Source organism: Meyerozyma guilliermondii, genomic scaffold (assembly GCF_000149425.1).
Source record: "Meyerozyma guilliermondii ATCC 6260 scaffold_2 genomic scaffold, whole genome shotgun sequence".
NCBI classification, from domain to species: Eukaryota; Fungi; Ascomycota; class Pichiomycetes; order Serinales; family Debaryomycetaceae; genus Meyerozyma; species Meyerozyma guilliermondii.
Window position 1 is genome coordinate 1,328,487 of NW_001809799.1, and position 25,045 is coordinate 1,353,531.

General features: G+C 44.1%; 15 protein-coding genes across 15 annotated transcripts; 5 read left to right on the forward strand and 10 right to left on the reverse strand. All coding sequences in view use genetic code 12, as the record gives it.

Moving 5' to 3' along the window:
* Positions 1 to 17: 17 nt before the first annotated feature.
* On the forward strand, positions 18 to 1,361 carry RIO2 (protein kinase; the record flags this gene model as incomplete). The annotated part of the gene is made up of 1 exon (XM_001486234.1): positions 18 to 1,361. The coding sequence occupies one exon, from the start codon at positions 18 to 20 to the stop codon at positions 1,359 to 1,361; it is 1,344 nt and encodes a 447-aa protein (XP_001486284.2).
* A 65-nt stretch (positions 1,362 to 1,426) lies between these two features.
* Positions 1,427 to 3,268, reverse strand: SSB1 (Hsp70 family ATPase; the record flags this gene model as incomplete). Its single annotated transcript, XM_001486235.1, has 1 exon — positions 1,427 to 3,268. The coding sequence occupies one exon, from the start codon at positions 3,266 to 3,268 to the stop codon at positions 1,427 to 1,429; it is 1,842 nt and encodes a 613-aa protein (XP_001486285.1).
* A 193-nt stretch (positions 3,269 to 3,461) lies between these two features.
* PTP1 (tyrosine protein phosphatase) lies at positions 3,462 to 4,394 on the reverse strand (the record flags this gene model as incomplete). The annotated part of the gene is made up of 1 exon (XM_001486236.1): positions 3,462 to 4,394. The coding sequence occupies one exon, from the start codon at positions 4,392 to 4,394 to the stop codon at positions 3,462 to 3,464; it is 933 nt and encodes a 310-aa protein (XP_001486286.2).
* Positions 4,395 to 4,661: 267 nt separating this feature from the next.
* PGUG_01958 (uncharacterized protein) lies at positions 4,662 to 5,552 on the reverse strand (the record flags this gene model as incomplete). The annotated part of the gene is made up of 1 exon (XM_001486237.1): positions 4,662 to 5,552. The coding sequence occupies one exon, from the start codon at positions 5,550 to 5,552 to the stop codon at positions 4,662 to 4,664; it is 891 nt and encodes a 296-aa protein (XP_001486287.2).
* Positions 5,553 to 5,845: 293 nt separating this feature from the next.
* Positions 5,846 to 6,484, reverse strand: VPS21 (Rab family GTPase; the record flags this gene model as incomplete). The annotated part of the gene is made up of 1 exon (XM_001486238.1): positions 5,846 to 6,484. The coding sequence occupies one exon, from the start codon at positions 6,482 to 6,484 to the stop codon at positions 5,846 to 5,848; it is 639 nt and encodes a 212-aa protein (XP_001486288.2).
* Positions 6,485 to 6,848: 364 nt separating this feature from the next.
* PGUG_01960 (S-adenosylmethionine-dependent methyltransferase) lies at positions 6,849 to 8,060 on the reverse strand (the record flags this gene model as incomplete). Its single annotated transcript, XM_001486239.1, has 1 exon — positions 6,849 to 8,060. One exon carries the CDS (start codon positions 8,058 to 8,060, stop codon positions 6,849 to 6,851), a length of 1,212 nt encoding a protein of 403 aa, XP_001486289.2.
* Positions 8,061 to 8,193: 133 nt separating this feature from the next.
* Positions 8,194 to 10,464, reverse strand: ECM22 (Ecm22p; the record flags this gene model as incomplete). Its single annotated transcript, XM_001486240.1, has 1 exon — positions 8,194 to 10,464. The coding sequence occupies one exon, from the start codon at positions 10,462 to 10,464 to the stop codon at positions 8,194 to 8,196; it is 2,271 nt and encodes a 756-aa protein (XP_001486290.2).
* Positions 10,465 to 11,242: 778 nt separating this feature from the next.
* PGUG_01962 (uncharacterized protein) lies at positions 11,243 to 13,222 on the reverse strand (the record flags this gene model as incomplete). Its single annotated transcript, XM_001486241.1, has 1 exon — positions 11,243 to 13,222. The coding sequence occupies one exon, from the start codon at positions 13,220 to 13,222 to the stop codon at positions 11,243 to 11,245; it is 1,980 nt and encodes a 659-aa protein (XP_001486291.2).
* Positions 13,223 to 13,573: 351 nt separating this feature from the next.
* PGUG_01963 (uncharacterized protein) lies at positions 13,574 to 15,811 on the reverse strand (the record flags this gene model as incomplete). The annotated part of the gene is made up of 1 exon (XM_001486242.1): positions 13,574 to 15,811. One exon carries the CDS (start codon positions 15,809 to 15,811, stop codon positions 13,574 to 13,576), a length of 2,238 nt encoding a protein of 745 aa, XP_001486292.2.
* An 852-nt stretch (positions 15,812 to 16,663) lies between these two features.
* PMS1 (ATP-binding mismatch repair protein) lies at positions 16,664 to 19,243 on the reverse strand (the record flags this gene model as incomplete). The annotated part of the gene is made up of 1 exon (XM_001486243.1): positions 16,664 to 19,243. The coding sequence occupies one exon, from the start codon at positions 19,241 to 19,243 to the stop codon at positions 16,664 to 16,666; it is 2,580 nt and encodes an 859-aa protein (XP_001486293.2).
* A 269-nt stretch (positions 19,244 to 19,512) lies between these two features.
* On the forward strand, positions 19,513 to 20,202 carry PGUG_01965 (uncharacterized protein; the record flags this gene model as incomplete). The annotated part of the gene is made up of 1 exon (XM_001486244.1): positions 19,513 to 20,202. The coding sequence occupies one exon, from the start codon at positions 19,513 to 19,515 to the stop codon at positions 20,200 to 20,202; it is 690 nt and encodes a 229-aa protein (XP_001486294.2).
* A 46-nt stretch (positions 20,203 to 20,248) lies between these two features.
* Positions 20,249 to 21,883, reverse strand: PGUG_01966 (Ca(2+)-binding ATP:ADP antiporter; the record flags this gene model as incomplete). The annotated part of the gene is made up of 1 exon (XM_001486245.1): positions 20,249 to 21,883. One exon carries the CDS (start codon positions 21,881 to 21,883, stop codon positions 20,249 to 20,251), a length of 1,635 nt encoding a protein of 544 aa, XP_001486295.2.
* Positions 21,884 to 22,278: 395 nt separating this feature from the next.
* On the forward strand, positions 22,279 to 23,859 carry CCT2 (chaperonin-containing T-complex subunit; the record flags this gene model as incomplete). Its single annotated transcript, XM_001486246.1, has 1 exon — positions 22,279 to 23,859. One exon carries the CDS (start codon positions 22,279 to 22,281, stop codon positions 23,857 to 23,859), a length of 1,581 nt encoding a protein of 526 aa, XP_001486296.2.
* Positions 23,860 to 24,273: 414 nt separating this feature from the next.
* DDR48 (DNA damage-responsive protein 48) lies at positions 24,274 to 24,903 on the forward strand (the record flags this gene model as incomplete). Its single annotated transcript, XM_001486247.1, has 1 exon — positions 24,274 to 24,903. One exon carries the CDS (start codon positions 24,274 to 24,276, stop codon positions 24,901 to 24,903), a length of 630 nt encoding a protein of 209 aa, XP_001486297.2.
* On the forward strand, positions 24,353 to 25,042 carry PGUG_01969 (uncharacterized protein; the record flags this gene model as incomplete). The annotated part of the gene is made up of 1 exon (XM_001486248.1): positions 24,353 to 25,042. The coding sequence occupies one exon, from the start codon at positions 24,353 to 24,355 to the stop codon at positions 25,040 to 25,042; it is 690 nt and encodes a 229-aa protein (XP_001486298.2).
* Between the last annotated feature and the right edge of the window lie 3 nt (positions 25,043 to 25,045).

Here is a 25,045-nt window from a genome sequence, read left to right on the forward strand (position 1 = left end):
CTACATGCGGTTCCTGCATGGGGGTGCGTCCTCATCGCAGATGTCAAGACGCATCCTGCAAACCTTTGGAACTCACCATGAAGCTTGACACCTCCAAGATGCGGTACTTGACCGCCGACGACTTCCGGGTCCTCCAGGCGGTCGAGTTAGGTTCCAGGAACCACGAACTTGTGCCCACGCAAATGATCCATTCTATTAGCGGACTCAAGTCTCCTAGTGGGACAAACCGAGCTATAGGCGATCTTGCAAAGCTCAAGCTTGTTGCACGACTCAGGAATGCAAAATACGATGGATTTCGGTTGACGTATAACGGTTATGACTACCTTGCCATAAAGTCGATGTTGAAACGTGACACTCTCTATTCTGTTGGTAACACCATTGGAGTTGGAAAAGAGTCAGATATCTACGCTGTAGGTGATCCCAAGGGAGACCAAAAGGTTCTCAAGATCCATCGACTTGGCAGAACCTCGTTCAAGACGGTGAAGAATAACCGTGATTACTTGAAAAATAGACAATCATCCAATTGGATGTACTTGAGCAGATTAGCCGCTGAAAAAGAGTACCAATTCATGGTTATTTTTCATGAGAATGGATTGCCAGTACCTCGTCCATACGACCATTCGCGCCATTGTGTGTTGATGGAATGGATAGACGGCATACCCATGAAGCATTTACGGAAACATGCTGACTATAAGAAACTTTACTCTGATCTCATGAAATTCATTGTCAATTTGGCCAATAATGGTATTATCCACTGTGACTTTAACGAGTTTAACATTATAGTCAAAGACCCTTCCAAGACCAAACAGCCATCTTGTTTCCAGGACTCCGAGTTTGTGGTTATCGATTTTCCTCAATGTGTGTCTATTGACCATGTAGATGCCGAAACATACTTCAATCGAGACGTTGCTGGAATACGAGCATTTTTCGAGAAAAAATTTCGTTATGTTCCAGAAAACGATCCTATTATGCTTGACACCGACGGATATGGTGAAGGCTACAAACATGCATACCCCAGCTTTACCAGAGACGTGAAAAGGATTAATAGTTTAGACCTTGAAGTCAAGGCATCAGGCTATGCCAAGGCGAATCTGAAGGAAAGCAAAGATTTGGAATTTGCTGTTGAGAGTATGAGAATGCTAGATGAGGATCGCTTTGAAGAAGATGAGTCTGAAGATGGATATGGCAGTACTACTGAGAGCGAAGACGATTACGACGGTTATGAGTTGGAGAGTGACGATGCTGAGTTTGAACAAGAAGAAGAAAAGTTGAAGGAAGAAAACGAGAAAATCGTCGATGCATTATCACTGGGAGTCAAGGAACTTAAAATGGACAAGCTCGGAAACTATATACTTGACTAACAGGTCGATCTACAATAAATCTACGAAACGTATTTTATACAGAATTAATGTGACCTAACTATACCTTAACGGGTGGACATACCTCTGGTGACGGCACGCTTCAATGCCAACTCAGCCTTTCTGTAGTCATCAGCAGAAGAGTCTTCGATCTCCAAAGCTTGCATGGCATCAGACAAAGCAGCCTCGATCTTGTCCTTGGCAGACTTCTTCAACTTAGCAGACAAGACTGGGTCGGTGACAGTGGACTCAACCGAGGCAACGTAAGCCTCCAACTTTTGCTTGTGCTCGTGTCTCTTGGCGAAAGCATCGTCAGACGATTTGAACTTCTCGGCGTCCTCAATCATCTTCTCAATCTCATCGGAAGACAATCTACCAATGGAGTTAGAGATGGTGATGTTAGCGGAACGACCGGTGGACTTCTCAACAGCAGTCACCTTCAAGATACCGTTGGCATCGACTTCGAAAATAGACTCCAAAACTGGTTCACCAGCTTGCATAGGAGGAATGTTCTTCAAGTCGAACTCACCCAACAAGGTGTTTTCGGAACAGTTGACACGCTCACCTTGGTAAACTGGGAACTGCACGGTGGTTTGGTGGTCAGCAACAGTGGTGAAAGTTCTTCTCTTGATGGTAGGAACAGTGGTGTTTCTTGGCACAACAGGAGCGAAAACATTACCTTGCATAGCAACACCCAATGACAATGGAATAACATCCAACAACAACAAGTCCTTGGTGTCTTCAGAGGTGGATTGACCGGTCAAGATAGCACCTTGGACGGCAGCACCGTAAGCAACAGCCTCATCAGGGTTGATGGACTTTTCCAATTGCTTACCATCGAAGAAGTCAGACAACAATTTTTGCACCTTTGGAATTCTGGTGGAACCACCAACCAACACAACCTCATCGACAGCGGACTTGCTGACCTTGGCATCCTTCAACACTTGTTCAACTGGCTCCAAAGTGGACTTGAACAAAGCAGAGTTGATGTCTTCGAATCTAGCTCTGGTGATGTTAGCGGAGAAGTCTTCACCCTCACTAAGAGAGTCGACCTCAACGGTGGTTTGAGTGACAGATGACAAAGTTCTCTTGGCACGCTCACAAGCAGTTCTCAATCTTCTGATAGCTCTGGCATCGTTGGTGATGTCCAAACCGGTCTTCTTCTTGAAGTCAGCCTTGAAGTGATCCAACAAGTTGGTGTCGAAATCTTGACCACCCAAATGAGTGTCACCAGCGGTAGCCTTGACGGTGAAAACACCACCAGTAATGTTCAAAAGAGAAACATCGAAAGTACCACCACCCAAGTCGAAAATCAAAACGTTTCTCTCCTTCTCGGACTTACCAGCACCCAAACCGTAGGCAATGGCAGCAGCAGTAGGCTCGTTAATGATACGCAAAACGTTCAATCCTGCAATGGCACCGGCATCCTTGGTAGCTTGACGTTGAGCATCGTTAAAGTAAGCTGGAACGGTGACAACAGCCTTTTCAACCTTCTTACCGATCTTGGCCTCGGCAATCTCCTTCATCTTGGTCAAAACCATAGAGGAGATTTCTTGAGGAGAGAAAGACTTGGTCTCACCCAAGTACTCAACCTCAATTTGAGGGTTACCACTAGAGTTGACAACCTTGAATGGCCAACTCTTGATATCCTTTTGAACGGATTCGTCATCGAAAGCACGACCAATCAAACGCTTAGCATCGAACACAGTGTTTCTTGGGTTCAAAGCAGCCTGGTTCTTAGCAGCATCACCAATCAATCTCTCTTCTGGAGTGAAAGCGACGAAAGAAGGAGTAACTCTGTTACCCTGTTCGTTGGCAATGATCTCCACAGCAGAGTCATAGGTTGCCACACACGAGTAGGTAGTACCCAAATCGATACCGATTGCACCTTGGAAAACACCGTCAGCCATTTTTAATTATTGGGTGAACTAGTCAGGAAGATGGTCTGAAAAATTTTCAGAAAAAAAATGCACCTGCAGGGCTGAAGTGTGGCCTGGGAGTTACGCAGGCCGGGAGGAGAAGTGCGCACCCCCAGTTAGTGCGCGCGAAAGGCTCACAGCCGTAAAATGAGCTGAAGAGCTGAATGTAGGAAATGTCAGAATTTTATAGGATCTGCTCCACCATGAGCTTGACCGTATCGTAGAGAAATTCATACTGATGCAGCGTCTGGACCATCATCATTCGTTGCTGGCGCAATTTTGTAACGGTGTCGAGGATGGGATCTCGGTCGTTTTCGGGGTTGATAACCGATTGGACATGGTGCAACAAGTGATCCACCGTGATATAGGTGCCGGTTCTGCCCACTCCAGCGGAGCAATGTATGATGGGAATTGGTCGATTGGGGACCGTGGACTGTAAAAGGCGGATTCTACGCGAAAGCGTCACCAAGGGCCTTGCTGACGGTGGACTTCGAGAGTCTACCCATTTGGAGTAGTAGTAATGGTGCACCGTTTTTGACTTTTGTGGTGTCAGTAATGTAAATTTGGACACGAGGAAACCTCCTTCGTCGTCCCAGGACAGTGAATTGTATTCGAGAGTCAATTTTTCTGTGAATCCATCGCGGTGGAGATCGTTGGTCAAGTACATAATTGGTTCGTGTTCATCGGGCCAATATTTGCAACATTTAGTCATACCATTTTCCACGAGCGGAGTCACCATAGCGACGATGATGGTGTCGTTGTGCTGTAGTTCTGACTGCTGGAAGCACATGGCCCAGAAATGGTGGATAGTTGCTGGCATTGGACCCTGGCTAGCAATGTAACGGCTGCTGGAATCGATCTCTATGTGAGAAGCATTGATGTAATCCGAGTAATTAGGGAGAACCTTGAGATGAACACGATTGAAATTCCATGGAAACACGTTTATATATCTGTTTCTGCTAGCATTGCGTGGTGCTGAAGCGTCGCTAATAGACCAAGATGACATATCAGGCACCGCCATGGCTTCCTCGATTCTTCCCAACTCTTGTACTTGCAACTGGGAAAAGAGCGACTTTCGAGCCGACGCCAGCTGTCGGAGGTAGGGTGGAAATTGCATGTATGGTGATGAGAGGTGGTGATTCGCGATCAGAGTTGATAAAGAAGAGTGCGGCTGCGCATAAAAACTCGGAATGCAAAATGTGGGCGGAGGCACAACTGTTATAGGTCATAACAAATAGTCGTCCTTATACAGTTGTCCTTATACAGTGTCCTTGTACAATTGTACTTGGATAATCGTAATTATATAATCTATTTCTGTATATTCAGAATTTTCAGGTGAGACATCGAGTTCTTGAGCCCTTTGGGTTGCCCAAGGCCGCTCGCTTCACTTCGCGGCATAGTTCGCCTCGACCCCACTCCTCAACCTCAGATTTATCTCCTCGCTGCTGTCGGTAAGCACCCCAGCAGTCTGGAGCACCAGGGCTGTCTTTGTAACCACCCGGTCCCAGTCGAGCTTTTGAGAGCCCAAACCGCTGTTGAACCGAACCGTGGTGAGCCATTTGCGGGCGTCTTCCTCAGAATAGTCCAAATTGCTTCCAATATAAGTTACGGCTTCGTCGTGGTGGTTGTTAAAGTAGTCGATTCCACGAGCCACACTGGACACAAACAGACCCAATTGAGTGCTGTCGACGTCCCGGCGAGCCGTTATCACCCACAGCGGCCACGGAGTGTAAATCTCACCAATTTGTTTGAGCTCCTTGTTGTCGTAGTACTTTTTGGTGGTGAAGTATTCCCACATAAATGCATCACTAGTACCCTCATTGACAGACTGGCGAAGGTTTGCAAAGTTGGAAAGCACAGGGAAGTCACTGAAAAACGGTTTACTAGCATTGTGCTCAAGTCCCAACACAAAACTCATGATATACGACCCAGATCCGATTCTTGAAACGCCAATTTTTTTTCCAAGGACATCTTTTGTCGAAGTAATTTCGGTTCTGGAAGCTCCAGTGCTCACAGCCCAACACAATGGTGATTCCACATACGTTCCCACCACCTTGTAGGCGTCATTTCCCTTTGCCACATCAGCAATAAATCCTTCTGTCAAACCTATGGCAATATCCACTTCGCCATCAGAAAGCAAACGAACCAACCTACCGGTTCCTTCAATGACAGGAATAAACTTGACGTCGATGCCAGCATCAGCATAGTAGTTTTGCTGCTGGGCAAAGAACAATGGTGTAGAAAAATGTTCTGGGACGTAGGCCACACGAAGCATTAAAGAAGGTGCGAATAAAACCAGAGAGACTACAAGGTGCGAAAACGAGACTTAAATTGCGAGAGACTTCTACAAATTGCGAAAGGAGACTTCAAAGAGCAGAGACACTAGTAAAATCATGGTTATTAGTTTGGAATGAGATTGCTAAGGTAGTTGACCGTAACTTATTGTATCCATTGAGTACTCTAGTGTACTACATCCGCATCTTAGCGGCTACCACAGCAGACATCGCATCAGAGCAGACGCTCTCCGTTGCTCTCTTCTCTCTTCTCTCTTCTCTCTTCAACTTCTCCCTAGCACGCACATCCGTCCGCTGCGGGTGCCGTTCCCGTACTGAGATCAATGCGTCCGTCCGTAGCCTGCGGCTGTTGTGGTTTCAGCAGCGGAGCCTCAGGGATCTTTGACCCTATACCCACAAAGACTTCATTGACATTGTACGCCGTTTTGGCACTGGTCTCGAAGAAAAGAAGACCCTCCTCGTCCGCAAGCTTTTGACCCTCTTCGATGCTGACTTTGCGAAGCGAACTGTCGTCGCCGTCATTATCGTCTTCCACCAAATCGTGCTTGTTTCCCACTAACGCTATGGTGATATCCTTCGAAGCCTGTTCGTGCAACTCCTTGACCCAATGACGAGCCTTGATAAACGACGCTGGCTTGGTAATATCATAAACCACCAACGCCGCCTGGGCATTCCGGTAGTACATTGGAGCCAACGAGGCAAACCTCTCCTGGCCAGCGGTGTCCCATATTTCGTACTTGATGGTGCGCTCGCCAATGGTGCACTTTTGTGTCAAAAACGCTGCTCCAATGGTTGGTTCTTTGTTTTCTTGAAAATCATTGCTAACGAACCGAAGCACCAAAGATGATTTTCCCACTGCTGCTTCACCAAGAAGCACAAGTTTCACAGATGTGGTAGGTGGTGCGAAACTCATTCGATATTTGTCGTATGATTTGAGTTCTTTGATGCAATACGGTGTAAGACCACTAGTCGGATAATCCGTGATTTGTGCGTACCCATTTTCGCTTATCGGTGATGGCGGTGGCGGCACGACGGGCTGTGCGCAGGGAAGAAAGGGACATGGGAAAGGAGAAAGAAAAAGATAGAGAGAAAAAAGATAGAGAGAACAGAATGATGTAATGAATTGGCTCTGTTCAGTTCAGAGCTGTGTATCAACTTCTATTCAATTTTCAATGTCCATTCATTTATCAATGTCTACTCGTTTCTCAATCTTTTATAATTCCTCACTAGTTCTTTTATGGCAGTTGCTTCTTCTGTCTGTTCCTATTCTTTCTGTCCTATTCTGTCTTTTCCTCCACCCTCGCAACCCAGTACTCACACTCATACACATAGCCTCCCATTGCTCTGGGGTCCCCACTATATGTAGTCTTGATGCCGCTCTCATGCTTGTCAAGAGTAAATCCCATATTTTTCATAAGTTGCAAGAGATCTTCGAGTGAGAGTTCCATTCCCTTTCGAGTCGTAGCAACTTTTCGAGGCTCGTCACCTTCCTTGAGAACCAAAGATTTATACTCCACATTAGCATCATCTTCAAAGTGCCACAATAAGGGTCCAAAGTTGATCCATATTCCACTGGTTTTCTTCAAACAATGACGAATAGTCTTCAAGTAGTCCACGATGTTAGAGGCAGTATCGAGGAAGAAACAAGTACACAAAATATCAAAAGTTCCTTGTACCAGTTGGCGAAATTGTATGGCATCGTCCAGCTGTACTTCTTCCACAGGCTGTATTTCCTCAGGTCCATAGAGTTCAGTAAACGAGCCCGCTGCCATCGACATGAGTTCACTTATGTCGACGTTTGGAAGGTGTGCTTGTAAATCGTGAATGTCTCGAGCACTCACATCGGGGACAGTAACCGGCCGCAATTGCAAGCTCCGTTTTTGAACATGCGATGCTTTGTAGATATAGGGCAAGATGGAGTGTTCATTGGCAAATTGACAGTTGTTCAAAATGTAATTTGATGTCAAAAGCATATGGTAACTAAACTCATTTCCTTGACACTTGAATCCATGGTGAACAAATTCATACACCAATCTTCCAAGACCACATCCAGGAACAAGAACATTGACCTCGGGCCTATGGGTGACTTCAGGGTACCGCTCAAGAGCCTCGTTGAGAATTCTTCCAAAAGATACTTCTCTTTCCTTGACTCCGTCACTGCTCCATTCACGACAAAGTTGGAGCAACGTTGACCTTACTTTATCAAAATCCAGTCCACTGGGTTCTGCCCAGACGGTCGGGTCAGCCCCTACACCCCACTGGCTAGCCGCTACACCAGCAAGACCACTGCAAAAATGGGAATTGAGTTGTACCGCTTCGGCCAAATCGGAAGTGTGTTTACTGTACCAAGACAAAAGGTTTTTTTCCAGTTCTTTCATGGATGCTTCTCTAATGCGACGAGGTTTCACCACCTCCTCGTACAGCCACCGGTGGAAGTTGTGGAATGCTGCTAGGGTGCCCAGAAGGGCGTTCCATTCTTCATCAGCCATCGCAACGATAAGGTTTGAAGCTGCGAAGAGTGCAGGAGCGAGTGAGCGAGCGGAGCCAGTGCGAGCGGAGCCAGTGCGAAGCCGATTCCACTAGGTTAGAGCAAGTCGGTCGTGTCATATATGTAATAAATAGTTACTGTAAAAATGGGTCAAAGTCAGCATCAAGTAAACAGTTCGGTTTCAATGTAAGAAAGTCAACTTCATCATAAGTGTGCTCCGGTTGCAATTGTTCCGCTGACCTGCGCGGGTAGTGGTGGGGCTTGAGAAGGGTAGTTGTAAACGAAGTTACCGGAACTTCCAGCAAGCTTAGAGCCGCGGCAAAGTCGCTCCTCACACGGGATATATCTGTTATCAGCGCTCGCCACTTACGAACGTCTGTGATGGGGAACAATTTTTTAGAGTCTTCTTGCACTGCCATACGGTAGATGATCATTATACGTTTTTGAAGAAACGTCACCAACCGAATTAGGTAGCCAGAAAGGCTTTTGAGTTCGTGTTTGTGCACGTCGTACAAGTCAGGATTGCAGCAAAGATTCAGTGGCTGGTCGATTTCTGACTTGAAAATTTCGAAATCGCTACGAGTGATAACCACATCCAACATGAGTGGACTATCAAAATCTCTCAAAAAAAAGTATTTGACCTGTGGGAATATCGAGTAGAGTGCTTTCTTGAACACTTTGTAGAATAACGCCAAAATTTTCTCGAGCGGGTCCGATGAAGCATTGACCACCAGGAACCTAATGGGGTAACTTATTGCCCATTTTTGCATAAGTTTGAATAAAATCTTTTGCTGGTGCTCCACATTGTCGTATGAGCCAGAAATTTCCTCTATAATGTTGTCTATCACAAGATTGAGAAAGCTGTAGAGCTCGTTATACTTTGAGGTGAGCATTTGGGTGAGCGAAGTGTTGGAATTGACACTTCGTAAAATCTCTCCAAACCGAATATATTTTTCACGGAACTCGTTTAAAAACGTCGGATCGTAGCTCGGATGGTACACAGACCGCTCGATATTGATCATGAGTTGCATATGTGCTGGAATTAACGTCGGTGCTTTGGCGCCGTTTTTAGCAGCAAGATTCAAGTTGTATGAAAGTACACTGAAAAGACCATCCCGAAAACAATTTATCGAGTTGAGAGTCGCTTCTGGATCGTAGATCGACATCAAACTGAGAATATACGACACAGTGGAACAAGTTTCAGGATCTTCATTTTTGTTCAAAAAGTCTCGCAAGTCCTTGATTACCTTGGCATAGTGCTTAATAGACACAATGATGAGAGCATTATTCTGCTTTGTTCGGTCCACAAGCTCAGTAAAGCCCGCGACTGTGCGCTGGTTGGGGTTGAGACAGTTGGAAATAAGGTAGTTTGTCGTCAAGTTGAGAAGACAGCTGAACATCATTTCGGATCTGATCAGCATCGATATAAAGTAATTGAGCCATAAGTGGAACAAGTGTCGTATATCGGGGAGCGGACAGGTGCCATTAGCTATGGAAGCACCGACACTGAATAAAAATGTGTAAAGTCCCTTTTCGTAGTCTACCCTTGTGCGAGGTTTCTTCTCAAACGAGACTGGATGAATCATTGCATTGGGAAGTTTATCATAGGTATCGAGCTCCATAGTATCGTATCCTGAATCGTTTACAAAGGAAGAAGACTCGTACCCGAGAGCTGATAGATTGAAAATGTCTCTTGTGGGACGAAACGAGCTATTCGCGGGAGTCGATGACAGATCTCGTGAGATTCCGGCGCTGTTGTGGATCGAGTAAACCGGGTATATGATGGGCTGGCCTTCGAAATTCTCGGCACTCATGATATTGTCAAAGTCCTGGGTAACATGCTGGGCCTGGAAATTGAATACATCGTTCACGCCCGAGTCGAGAGTGTAATTTTTTGCCGACAAAAAATGAGTTTGGTCAAAATCTTGGTCCAAATCCATAACGGAGCCGTTACCAATCTCTTCAACAGGATGGTCTTGAGGAGGGCTTGGTTCTTGGTCCGGTTCATTGGCGGCCGGATTGGAGTCGAAAGAATCGCCAGAGCCGGAATTAGCAGGTGAATCTACCTTGATTGCTGGAGGCGACACCTTAGACAGCGCATAAGACCCTCGGGACTCATGGCGAGACAAAGTAAGTTGTTTGAGGTCGATTTCGGCCAATTCCGATTTGGAGCCTGTGGAGGTGGAAGTGGCCGAAGCCACTAAGCTGGCCTTGGCAGCACGAAGTTCGTCTAGTTGTTCCTCTGTGTAGTCTAGGTAGCCACAGCGAGTCTTATGCTTGATACAATTAAGACACGACGGAAGATCTTCGGAACATTTGACTCGTCTTTTTTTGCAATTGGGGCACCCGAATTTGGAGTTTTTATGTCTGCGTCTTTTGGTGGCTTTTTCTTGAGCCTTCAGCATTTCCAATGCGTTCACAACAAAGAATTATGCGGAAAAGGGCTCGAAGATTCAGAATATTGCGTGGGTCTGCCGCGTGGGAACCGTGGCCAATTCTATGGTGTAGATGTGGTTCACAACTAAGGAGCGATGATGGTTAAGATCGATGCTTGTAATGCTACGATTCACATACCACGTTTTGATGTTGATGCCACGATTTTGCAAAGAAGGCACTTTAGATTGAAGAAATGGTGAATGACTATTTTTATGATTTATGAGTTAATTCTATTATTTCGGGGACAAAAGGCTGATACTTGGCGTGCATACAGATCGGTAACTGCATACACAATCTGTAAACCGGCGAAAGGGTAAAGGTTGTTTTTTGTTTCGCGAAACGGTTTTGGTGGGGAAAATCGCCTGATTTGGCGGTTTCCGGCTGCAAGTTAGTTGGTGCTCACCGAAAACTAGGAAATTGGTCGTTGAAGGCCAATTGAGTTTTCATGGTACGGCCGTGGCCTTGCATGATTTCAGTCCCAATTAGGAAGGTCTTCTCGGTCCCAGATGCGCGCTGCAGGTCGATGGCATACACCGTGCAGAGAAAAATGCGTCATAAAGTCATCAATTTGCGTGCGCCTCTGTCATGATTTTATGCATAAACGATAAATGGTGGAAATGAGGTGAAAGGTGCATATGATTCACCCCTGTTTCTGCATGGCAGTGTATATATGCGCCAAGTATGGTATGCGGCCGGAGGAGGCCGATGTCAGAAAAGGAAACCTTTCCGTTCGTAATACATTCAATCCTATACATAATTCTGCTCCGCTCTATAGAATTTGTCACTCATAACATTGTAGAATTGACTGTCCTTTTCGTCATCGTCTGCGGCTCTGGTAAGCATGTTTTTCCTCATCTCCATCGTTTGCGGCACAACTTGAAATACCGATTCCGGCCACTGGATGGGCGAGCTAACTCCGACCAAAATCGACTGCAAGGCTGCTTCGGAAATTAACGAAAACGGTTCGGAATCGTCCATGTAAAGACCGGTACGCCAGTCGAGTTTCGTGGTGTCTCGTGGAACCGGGAAACCTTTTTTGAATAGTTCGGAATATTCTTTGTTTAAACGTACCAAATAATGTTCAACTTCGTCTTCTGAAAGCCATAATTTGTAGTCGAGTGGTTGGGAATCGTCATCTTGTAATTTGTAGTCGGTGGTGTTACTCAAATGGAAACGGAGAAGAGGATCGCTCGTCTGGAACCCTTTGGTGCTGTCAGTCATATACGCTTTTAACAATTCGAAATGCTCACGATTATATGGGTAGGGATTACCCATTCTCTGTAAGTTGTGAAGCATGTCTGGGGTGGCAGTTGGTTTTGATTTCAGTGGTAAGTGGATGAAATTGTAAAGGCGAATCAGTGAATTGGCGAAATCACGAATCATTATCTCGTTAATATCTGACCTCACGTCCATCGGAGTTATACCCTTCCCGCCAATCAGGGGCCCGAATATCATCGCTAGTTGATTGTTTCTTATTTTGAAAAACGAGTTAACACGGAAGCAGTACCTTTCAATACTCTGCAATATGTTACAAGTCAAGTCTGTTTCTTTGGGAATGGTGTGATGAGTGTCGTACCACAATGTGAGACCGCCATTGAAGCCCAGCAAGTACATGAACATGGCACTTGGGAACACATTGTTAAGAATTGACGTGAGGGTTTTGTACATTAACATCAATACCCGTTCCATGGGATGGCCGAGAGATGTTAATATGTGCATCTTGGGAGGCATCATAAGAAGCCATCGACGCAACAACTTGTAGATGAGTTGGGAATCTTTTTTGAGTAATTCGATATCCTTATTGGCAGTTATTTGTATGACATCTTTGACGTAGTACCATATCTGATTGAAATGCTGGACAATCCAATCGCTGGATATTTCTTGCACGGTGACAAACTGTGAGTAGCGTTTGAGATAGCTCTGAAATTCCACAAGCACTTGGGGTGTGTAGCATGGGAAATGGATCAGTTGCGACACCAAATTCATGTAGCTAAACATGTGACGAACCTGGTGGTCAAGGTGTTCATATCTGCCCAAAGCATCGCAAAAGATGGAAAGCATACCCTGGCCGAAAGTGATGGAATGGAGAGAATTCTCAAACTCATAAATGGAGCATTTGTTGAGTAACGCCAGTGCTTTTAATGCCACTATAACGTCGTAATCTGACAGCACCGAGATATGCATTCGAAGGGCGGTGATGGCTTTGCTATAATGGCGGTTTGCAAACGCACAAAACTTCCTTCGAAGCGCCGATTCTCGCATCTTGTTCATGTTGGCAAACGACTTTAGCGCATTATTTCCAAGATACGATGCAAAAAGCAGGATCAACACCTCGTACACCAACGGCAGTCTGATATTCAACACGTCATTGCCTACACTTTGGTGATGAAGCCACTCATTCAGGGCGTACGATGGAGCGTTCATGAAATGGACCGGTTCACGGTGCAACGGAAAAGACACATATTTGGTATAAGCTCCTGGCAAAGCTCTCCCCGAATCACCGGGAGAAGTAAAGCCAGTCAGAAGCGTTTCTTCCATTTCCAGAAGTTGACCTTCACTGGAAAGCAAGTCATCATTAATTGGCAAACCGCATTGAAGACACATGGAAAATTCGTTGTTGGAGGTTCTTTCTAGAGATCCACAAGCACACATACGAGGGGATTCTGGTTGATGGCCCCGAACTAGACGCCAGGGGTCATTCAAATTTAGCGCACTACTAACACTCATGAATTCAAGTTTCAAAAAAGATCACGATTTTGGGGGTATGTTCACCTTACGTAAGGTTATGCAAGTTGCGGGGGGTAGGCTCGTAATTACATTATTCGGTTGCGAATTTAAGCAGCATGACAGGAGGTAAGAATTGGCGGCAGACTTGAAAATTCCAATTATTATACTAGTACATACTTTTGGCTGAATTCCAGCCTTTGTTTTGTTGTTTGTTCTTAAAATGGTGGTAGCTTTGGCATCCTGGCCCTTGCATTTCATCTTTTTTATTTTTTCAAAATAGGGTATTAAACGTCCTGCATCGCGCATTTTTGCAGATACGATAAAGGTTAAAATGTTAATGGCCGCAAAATCTCAAGCACCAGAAGTGGCTATTTCTCTTCGTGACATCTCAATGCAATACATGCGCTTGCGCCACTCCTCAATGGACGGTGTGGATAATCTCCAAACTTTTTCTTGGCGTAAAGCAAATCGTTGGATGAGGTCTCTTGGATCAAAATCGTACATTCCCAAACCCAGTGAAAAGTTTATTTGAGGAGGCTTGTGCATTGAATTTGTTTGGGTAAGTTGGCTTTGGTGGATCACTTGCTGGTATCCTTGGTCGTATGCGAAAAATGGAAGACGAGGATAATTATCATAGTTGATGATTGTGTCCACATCAAACAGGCTCACAAATTGTTCTTCTATATCCATCTTTGACGGAATAATTTCGAGTATCCCGGTAGGAACTGATGTGTTACTTAGAACAGGCTGGGTGAATTTTTGATCGAGAACAGTGGTGGTTGAAAGAAGATGCGAATAGAACATGGTGCGGTAGGTGAAAAAACTGTTGATTCGCATGAGTCTGGCCTGGATTCGAGTCAAGGCAATGATCTGGGATTCACCCATATTGGACGGGTACTTGAATGCATATAACGAGGGATCCATGTCGGAACGTGCACATATAATGTTGCACATATCGATCATCCAGATGGACCGAATTGGAGAGAGAACATTTTGCAATGCTTTACCAGTAGCTGTGTAGAACAAGCAAAACATCTTTGTCATAAAACCACATTTTGCACTGAGTCCCATGACTTCGGAGGGAAAGATACGGAACCAGCGTACTATCAATTCACAAAGACTGTTGGTTTGGACGAAATGAATATTGTGCGTACCTTCATTTCTGGTTTGGTTGATTTGCTGAATGTTGGGATAGCATTCGTTGATTAGTTTTTTCAAAAATCCATGTAACCCAATCAAGCGGTATGCAGTTACTCGGTCGCAAATAGGGTCTCTATCGTTTCCTGGTCCTTCAGATATTCCAAACTGGTCCATAAATTGTTCGAGGTCGTTGAAAATTTCATTCATCACGCTAAAGCGATAATCAGGAACCAAACAGAAGCTCAGATGAAGATTCACGAGATCCAAAACTACTCGTATAGTGGGGGTGATATCAGCGGTCGATTGTGCATCGTTGCAAATTTTGGAAAGTAACGAAGCAGTGCCGGTATAAATCAAGCTCACCGTTTCCATAGACGCATGAACATGAAGGAACGACGACCATCCTGCGAAAAGCGAGATTTTGGCCAGATATTCTATATGGATCCGCGAAAGCGATTCACGCAAGTTTCTGATCAACTCTCCATAAATCATATACGACTTTTTCGTCAACACGGCCAAGTCTTCATAATTGTAACAGGCATCTGAATTCGATGCCACAGAAGACGTGGGAGAGTCATTGTATGGTGAAGTGGAAGTGGAGCTTGGAGAATCGCCCCCCATGCTCAAATAATCATTGCAAGATTTGAGAAGAATGTTGAGCGATCTGTCGACAAAAAATGAAAAATAGACATCAAGGATGACTGCCTGGTTATAAATACTAGCCCAGAATGCAGCGGATTGCAGTGCGTTCCATACTGGAGCATAAGAAAACATGAATTTGTCGTTTATCATCCGCTTTAGGTCGCCTCCACACTTTTTGTAAAGAAGGGAAATGAAGGTGTTTTTGAGTCGTTCCTCCCGAGCCATCAACTTGAACAGCCGCTTTTGAATGTATGCCTCTGGCAATGGTTTCGGGTCTCCTGGCGTAATCAATGGGAACGAGAGATCATGCGAGTTTCGTCGGTCAAGAAAGTCTTCGCCGAAAAACCCAGCTTTCGAGCCCTCAAACTCGTCGGCTGTTGGTTGCTGGATAAACTGCCCCGAGTCGTCGTTGGAATTGACCACCCGCACAAAGGAATCTCGATATAATTGGTATCTTAAAGAATCTTTCTTTTTGAAAAAATGGTTTGTGCTAGCCAGTTCAGACTTATCCGAAGCATTATTCGTTTCTCGAGAATGCATTATATCGTGGGCCAGCATATCATCATGGAAAGCTCGGCCTTGTTTTTTTCTTTCGTTTTTGAGGCGAATTTGCTCCAATCGTTCTGGTGGGAAATCCAAGTAACCACAACGGTACTCTTTTTTGATACAATTTTGACATGCTGGTAGGTCTTCCGAACACTTGATACGCTTTGCTTTGCAGTTGGGACAGCCATCTCTGGAGTTTTTATGAGTCCGTCTGCTTTTGCGTTCCTTTTTCAATACAGACTTTTTGTCAATAGAAGACATTACCACCACTGGACATATGATCGAAATGAAGGTTAGTAGCTAATCTCAACCAAGTGAATGTAAGATTTACACGTAGTGAACATGCAAATAAGGAGGAAAGGTGACAGTTGTGGTGACTATTAAAGTCAGTTGGTGGAAATTATGAATGTGTTTAAAGGAAACAGTTCACTTTTTCAACGTGTAGGACGGGTCGTCACTAGTTCACTTTTTCAACGTGTAGGACGGGTCGTCACTAGTTCACTGAATGGGTAGCAACGCCTAGGAGTCAAATGGCAGCCTGGAAGCAAATAAATGTGGAAGATAACCTAGTTTAAAATCGACAACACCGTCACAAGGTAGATAGACTTTTGTGTAACAATGGAAAAGCCTCACCGTTTCCGGCATGGAATTCGGCGAACAACAAAGTGGACCAAATTTGTGCATTTTAGTCTACAAATACAATAGCGATAGAGAAAATGCAGCGATCTATAATATTTATCCAATACGATATGATTTGGTCGTTGGTTGCTATACCAAAAATAAAATATATTATTATTTGTGACGGCTTTAAAAATTTGGAACCCGCCCACTTGGGACCCTGTAATGCAGGGCTGCGACCGACACCACCGATCGCAAATCGTGCCGGTTGAATTCCACGGCAAATTCCACGGCAAATTTCACAACCCGCCATGCATGTGATGTTTTCACGTCATGTTCGGTGCATCGCACAACGTACCTAATGCAGCAGATACTGCAGCAGACGTGGGGCGGTGCGGCGCAGGAACGTGCCTTGGGTGCAAATTGTTTAAGCGAGGGTGTCAAGGGTCCAGCAAGAAGTCTATTTTGAAGACTTCTAATGTACTCTGACGGAGTTTAGTGCAAATGGTAGTCTTTGGTGAATGTATGCCACTCGTTGAGTTCGGTAAGATGTCGCATCGTGGGTCGCCCATGAGGACAGTTCCATGGTTTGTCCAAGTGGCTTAGATTATGAACAACTTTTTTCATTGTAGACGTAGAAAGTGGCTGCCCTATCATGATACTCGAACGACAAGATCTCAGAGCCAAAATCGTACGGATTTTGGAGCACTTGACATGCTTATTATTGATTGAGCCTGCTTGATTGGTAAGGTGAATTAGCTCATGAAAATCTGATTCGTCAAAAACGGTGGTTCGCAGCACAGGTAAACTTGTTAGCTTCACGCGGTGCCCAGGAGCTTCATCTTCATCCACCTTTAGTCCAAATCCGTTGGTTTTGAAAACTTCAAGATTCGCAAGAACTGTCATTTCATCGAGCGCATTGAGCTCCATATTTCGTGGAACCACAAGCAGCTGCGAGTGGAACATAGTCGTGGAGTTGGCGAGCCTTTCAAAATTGTACTTTTCATCTGAAGCGTGCTGATCAACAATGAAAAGATTGTTTCCGCCATTCAATGTGACTAAAATAAACCCCAAATTGAACTGGCCAACAACTTGCATTTTCGTAAAATCTTTCTTGGAAATCAGGTACACCAATTTTTTTTCAGCTTCTTCTCTCGCCTCAATGTTGTCGATATGTATCTTCTTTCCAGCTTGCAGCGAGTTCTGGTGATCATTGTTAAGAATGTTGGACCCAATACCGTTGATATCAAACGACAAAACTTTGCGCACATCATGAACATTATTCTTTTTCTTTGGTGACTGTTTCTTTGGGCTTTCCAAAAAGTTGCGATTTCCAATACTAATGGAAATATTATCGTCAAGCTCCTTTTCTGAATCTGAAGCAACAACTTCTGAAGTACCATCAGAATGTACAAAATCAGATAGTTTGACGACTCGGACTTCCCTAGGATCCTCAGTAACTTGGTCAGCAGTAACTTGGTCAGCGACCTCTTGCTCAGCGGTAGCTTCTTGCTCAGCAGTAAAGTTGTCATCATCGTCCACAAAAAGCGTTGTAGGTTTGTCATCTGTAGCTCTCGTTATGTTTGGATGTGGACTATCGTGATCAGATATTTGTATCTCGTTCTCGTCAACATTATAAGTATCTTCAATCATTTCTTTTTCATTAATTGAATCCTCTTCATGACTCTCGTTATTCTCCATCTCGTCAACATTATTAGTATTTTCAATCATTTCTCTGTCATTAACTGAATCTTCTTCATAGCTCTCGTCATGCTCCATCTGGTCTTCTTCCTGACTTTTGTGTTCTTCAACATTCTCACCAATATCATTCAATTCGTTTTCTGTATTCCTAGTATCATCAGCATCAAGCTCTTCGTCCTCAGCTAAATGGTATCTTTTCAAACTTGACGGTTGCTCATAGTCCTCTTTACGTTTTGCTCTGTCAATGCTTTGAGAAGGCAGTTCCCAGCTGTCACTATTTACAGGAATTTGGGTGTCTTCTGACTCGTAAAACTTGGTGAGTTCGTGACGAAGAACATCGTTCAACACATCTTCATTGTGTATCATGACCGTGCGCTTATCTGGAGTCACGTTGATATCAAGAAAGTCTCCATCAAGAACAATGTTAAGTACAACGACAGGAAATTGGACTGTGTTGAAAGATCTGTACACTTCATTGACAGTTTTGATGAACCGCCTGGACTCAACCGGGCGCTTATTGAGGTAGATGTACTGTCTGTCCCCAGCCGAACGACCCATGCCAAAGGAGCAATTGGAAATCATACCCTCAAATTTAATATCTAGTCTTTTCAAAACGGGCAAATCTCCAGCATTTAACTTGAATTTTACTTCTAGTTCCTTCGCTTCTAGAGAAACCAGTTCGAGTCCGTAGGTTCCATTGGACCCATATACATTGAGAAGACACAGCTTTATATCTGCTTTGGAACCACCTTGAGTTCCTAGCATCATTTGCTTCTTTTTCGCAGCTGTAATGTTGTATACGGTGAACCGTATTTCCGGATGAATAAGGATGTAGCAGATCAAATTGTTAACTGCCTTTTGGAACTCCCTTTTGATATTCTTTTCCAAGGTTTTGCGTCGAACCGGCAACGCATTAAACAAAGAAGTTACAGTAACCACAGTGCCTCGAAGACCACCCACAGACTTTTCTGTTCCTGTCAAACGTCCCATATTGTCAAATGTCAATTGGGATATACGAGGGTAATTTTGTTTCGTACAAGTGCTAATTGTTAGATTTGCAACAGAACAAATGGAGCTCATAGCTTCACCTCGAAATCCCAAAGTAGATACTTGTGCTAAACCTTCAAACAGAACCAACTTGGAAGTATGGTGGCGCAAGCACACATATTCAAAATCTTCCTCTTCAATTCCACTGCCATCGTCCTCAATTTTAATATAGTCTAGTCCACTATCGGAGAACGTGACATCGATTTTTGTGCTTCCTGAATCTATGGCATTTTCCACCAATTCTTTCACGACCGAGACGAGATCGACGATCACCTGGCCGGAGGTTATTCGCTGCACTTCGGTAGAATCAATGTTCTTTATTGGCATGAGAAAATAAAACAAGACTTATAGTAAGGTGATCAACGGAGTCAAGAAGTAGATGAACAAAAGTGTATAGGCAGAAAAATGTTATTTGACTGAAAGTTTCAGCAATTAGATGGGTCAGCAGTATACTTCTTTCTTTTCTGAGGTGTCTTCTCTAAATTTTTTGTTCTAGTTTTTAGACTCTTGTAAGTCTTATCTCTAGTTCTCTCTTCTCGCGTTCGCGTTCGCGAACTGATTTCGCGAACTATTCCGCGAAGATCTCGCTTCACTTTATGGATGATGTCCCATTTACCGTCCCCAACGTAATATTAACCCTCAAGGAGTTCCTCATCGTGTGGTTGAACCAAGTTCTCTACACAAGCAATATATACCCTACAGAATCATACACGAAACGAAAATCGTTCGATGTCATAGTTCACATAACTCGAAGTCCATCGCTACAAAAATATTTGGAAGACTTTGTTGACGAATTCCTAAATGTTTTGGTTAGCGATGAGCCATCCAGCAAGTCAGGAAATGTCTGCCTGCTCATAATTGTTCTTTTCGAACAAGCAAACAACAAAGTTAAAGAGAAATATTGTGTTAAAATGGACCATTTTGTTAGTCTTGGAGATTTGAATGTTGATGTTTCCACCATCAAAACTCGTCTGTTTGAAGCTGAAACTCAAAAAATTAACATTGTGGGATTCGACTGGAATACGGTGTATTCTGACCTTCGTTCTTTGTTGTCTCAGCATGTTCAGGAATTACTGCGTAGACAATCAAATCGACTTCCATTCAACGACATTTTTTTCAAGGCTGTTATCGACACTTCAGAACATGTAAACTTGTCAGCATCGGAGAAATGGGTCAAGGTTGGAGACACAAGGCTGCCAGCAACTCAATTGCCCAAGGTGGTACCTATTGGCCAAGTAAGCACTGGGTTTTTACAGTTTGGGTGTGTGAACGAGTATGCGAAATAACTCAAATTTGAATGCTCTTCTTTATTGTCGCATATGCTATATACATCTATTTCACTGTGTTGGTCAACCCCATGATTGTCTTTAGGTTTTCGTAGACAAAGTAACTAATCGACACCGCCGGTGCAACCTTTGCAAGATTGGGCACCAATCCCTTGAACAACCCAGGAACACCTTCTCGAGCCAATGTCTGTTTCAATACATCCGAAAAACCATTATAGGTATACGGATGAGCGTATGTTCCTTGTGCTTGTAAACGAGTTCTCAATAAGTTAATAGGGTACACCACCGTAGCACCAAAAGATCCAGAGAGAGCACCGAGGGTCAAGACTTCAATATTTGGAAGCTTCACTTCGTCTTCAGGTAATCCTGTTTTCTTGGCCTGCCTTTTAATTAATATGTGTTTGATAGTTGTGAAAGTTCCAAGATCCAAAGCAGCGTAGGGGAATATACCACTGACTCCTACAAACCAACCACGATAAAAGCCTGCAATACCATTTGATTGGAAAATTCTTCTTGCTGTGTCAAATAAAAGAGCATTTCCTTTCAAAGACGAGTCCAAATTGGAGCATTGAAGCCTAAATTTAAGGGTATCGATAGGATATACCGCCAATTGAGCAACTACACCTCCCATACCACCAGAGAGGTAGGTGGATACCTTGGAAAGTTTGGTTGGATCGCTAACACCTTCGACACGACAAAAGAATCTTTTGGCTGCTTCAAAAGAGCCGAATTTTATAGCAGATTCCGGCAACACTTTAATCACATTCAATCCGTTTCCAACGTAAAATGCTCTGAAACCACCTTGTTTCCACAAAGTTCTTGCGGCCTGTATAATGGGGGACCTAATTGTCTTTGGATGATCAGGGTGGGCCACAGCATCGGCGGCAGCTTTTTCAGCCACGGCGAGACGTCTTCGAGCCTCATCTATTACATGCTGTGCTGCTCCATCGCTAATTTTCTTTGCAATATCCTTCTTGGAGTGAAGAACCGTTGACGAAAGGTCGGTTCTGGCAATTAAAAATACCTTGATTCTGTCGAATGGAGCGGTACATGTTCTGGAAATTACGCCAGCAATGCCACCAGCAAAGAAGAATCCAAGCCCGTTCAAAAACTGGTTAATCAAAGTGACATCTCCATCACTGGAAAGATCCAATTCCTCAATGAGAAAGCCGTAGGCAGTCCTTATTCGAGATCCATGTAATCGAGGCATAAGGAGAAGAAATTGCCTAAACTCGTCATAAGTGATATAGCCATCGCTCTTATAATCTATCTGTTTGAACAACATATCCACATCGTAGTCTCGGGGACTCAAATTGAGCGACTTTTTCAAGTATTTCACAAAGTCTGTTTTGTTTAATTTCCCATCATGGTCCTCGTCAATTTTGTTAAATCCTTGAAGAATCTGGTCGTCAGTCGATGTCAAGTATAATTTGAAGTCATTAAAGTCAATAACTTCATCGTTATTGGCATCAAATGAGTGGAATATTTTTTCGGTAAGTTCCGGGTTGTTCTTAATGGGATGATCAAGATCCACCAAAGCGCGTCTGAAATCCTCAAGAGTGATCTCTCCATTATGCTGGACATCAAGCTGTTTGAATAGGTGCTGATAATCATCAGGATGCAGAAGTTCTTTGAACTTTTTATCGTAGAAACTCAAATTCGGGTCGTCTTCTTTCGACATGGTTCAGTGAGTCAGTGAGTGTGTAGGTTATGTGTGGTCAGCTATGTGTGGTGGGTTGCGTGCACTATGCTAGAACGAATTCAGGTGTGTATGATTGAATTAAACTTTCCCACAAACTTGTCGTGTCATACGAGGTGTAGAGTAAGCGAATTTTGACAAAGTTTCATTGGTTGTCACGTGATACAAGTAGGAAGCAGCGACAAAAAAAAACTAGCTAAAAAACGTGAAGAGAAGCTACAAAGAGAATCAGGACCCAGAAGAAAGCTAATTGATCTCTATATGTCCTATATATACCCAATTGAATTCTTCCCTTACTTTTTCTTCTTCACATTTCCTTCGATCGTGTCTCGCACGACCCTTCTTATTTCTGCGATTCTCCGGCAAACTTCACCATCATGTCGGTACAGATTTTGGGAGACCAAGCCACTGAAGAGAGGGGCGAAAATGCCCGGATGTCGGCATTTGTAGGTGCCATTGCCGTAGGGGACCTTGTAAAGTCAACTTTGGGACCCAAAGGAATGGATAAACTTTTGCAAAGTTCATCGGACATGGACAAGTCTTTGATCACCAACGATGGAGCCACGATTTTAAAGTCGATTCCGTTCGATAATCCGGCAGCAAAGGTTCTCGTGAACATTTCCAAGGTCCAGGATGATGTAGTGGGAGACGGAACCACTTCGGTGACTGTTTTGAGTGCTGAGCTTTTGAGAGAGGCAGAAAAATTAATTGAGAAAAAGATTCATCCACAAACTATCATCGAGGGTTACAGAATAGCGTGTGCTAAGGCTTTGGAGGCGTTGGACAAAGTTTCTGTGAACAACGCTGATGATAAAGAAAAGTTTCGTAGCGATTTGATCAACATCGCCAAGACTACTTTATCTTCCAAGATCTTGTCACAGGACAAGGACCAGTTTGCCGAGTTGGCTGTTAGTGCTGTTCTTCGTCTCAAGGGCTCCACGAACTTGGACCATATTCAAATTATCAAGCGTGTGGGTGGAAAGTTGTCAGATTCATTTCTCGATGAAGGGTTCATTTTAGATAAGAGATTTGGAATCAGTCAACCCAGAAAACTTAAAGACGCCAAAATCTTGATTGCAAATACATCTATGGATACCGATAAAGTCAAGGTGTTTGGAGCAAAGTTCAAGGTGGACTCTACATCTAAATTAGCCGAATTGGAGAAGGCAGAAAAGGCTAAAATGAAGAACAAGGTTGAAAAAATCAAAAAGTTTGGAATTAATTGTTTTATCAACCGTCAATTAATCTATGACTATCCCGAGCTGTTGTTCACGGATAGCAAGATTAACAGTATCGAGCACGCTGATTTTGATGGTGTGGAAAGATTAGCATTGGTTACAGGTGCCGAAGTTGTATCTACATTCGACAATCCGGAAAAGGTCAAATTGGGACACTGTGAGTCGATCGAGGAAATCTTAATAGGAGAAGACGTTATGACGAAATTTTCAGGTGTGGCAGCAGGAGAAGCATGTACAATTGTGTTGAGAGGAGCCACCGAACAAGTGTTGGATGAAGCTGAAAGATCGATCCACGATGCATTATCGGTCCTCTCACAAACCACCAGAGAAACGAAAACCTGTCTTGGAGGAGGCTCTGCCGAAATGAACATGTCTAAAGCCGTGGACCAAGCGGCTGCAAATATCACTGGCAAAAAGTCTTTAGCTGTGGAATCATTTGCCCATGCATTGAGGCAATTACCGCTGATTTTGGCCGACAATGCTGGTTATGATTCATCGGAGCTCGTTTCCAAGCTCCGGTCTGCCATCTACAACGGAATGTCGACATCGGGCTTAGACTTGAATCGGGGCGTTGTAGCCGATATGCGTGAGTTAGGAATTGTTGAAAGTTACAAATTGAAACATGCTGTGGTGGCCTCAGCCACTGAGGCTGCGGAGGTATTGTTAAGAGTGGACAATATTTTGCGTGCTAAGCCCAGAACCGCCGACAGGAACCACTAATCCGACGTCGCTATTGTATAATGACCGGCATGCGTGCATACAGCCCGGGTGCGCGTGCGTGTCGAAGCAGGGGACTGCGGCAACGTGCGTGGCGCCTATGGCGTCTATGGCGCGCGGTCACCCGGGCACTACCCCACAAGTCAAATAGTTAGGTATGAGGTTGCAAACCAGGATGTAGAATCAACATAGGTAGAGCATGTGCCATGTGTAATTTGGGAGTCAATTGGTTTTTTATTGCCAATTTGGTTGGGGTTTAGTCCAACCGCAGCAAAGATGAAATGCGGGGCCCACAACGTGCATGAATCGCATTCTTCTCTTGCAGGCTGCAATTTCAGTTAGATCCACACCACATAGGGGGTAGCAAGAATTGGGAGTATAAAAGGGGACCAGGAAACTCAATTGAATTAGTGAAAAATGGTATTTGGATTTGGAAGTGACGACGACAAGAAACAACGCAGAGACGATGATCGTCAGGGACTGAGAGACGATAGCTATGGATCTGGAAGAGACAACTCCGACAGCTATGGTTCAGGAAGAGACAATTCCGACTCTTATGGTTCCAGTAAGACTGATTCTTATGGTTCAGGAAGAGAAAATTCTGACTCTTACGGCTCAAGCAAGTCCGACTCTTATGGATCTAGCAAGACTGACTCTTACGGTTCAAGCAACACCGACTCATATGGATCTGGAAGAGACAATTCCGACTCTTATGGTTCCAATAAAGGAGACCAATCTTATGGTTCTGGAAGAGGAAGTGACTCCTATGGTTCTTCTAGAGACGACTCCTATGGCTCTTCAGGAAGAGGCGACTCTTACGGTTCTTCTGACAAGTACGGTTCTTCTGGAAGAGACACTTCAGACTCTTATGGTTCCAGTAAGGGAGACCAATCCTATGGCTCTTCTGGAAGAGGCGGAGACAGCTACGGCTCCTCGAATAGGGATGATGATGACTCCTATGGTTCTTCCGGTAGAGGTGGAGACAGCTATGGTTCTTCCGGCAGAGGTGGAGACAACTATGGTTCATCGAGAAACGACGACTACTAAGTATGAAATTGAGAATTATCTTCTGCTAAGTTGTAATTGGACAGTGTCTCAACTAATAAGTTGTAATCGAACAATATTTCTACTAAGTTGTACTTCAACATTAGTTCCACTCAGTGTACTTCAACATAATTTCTACTAAGTT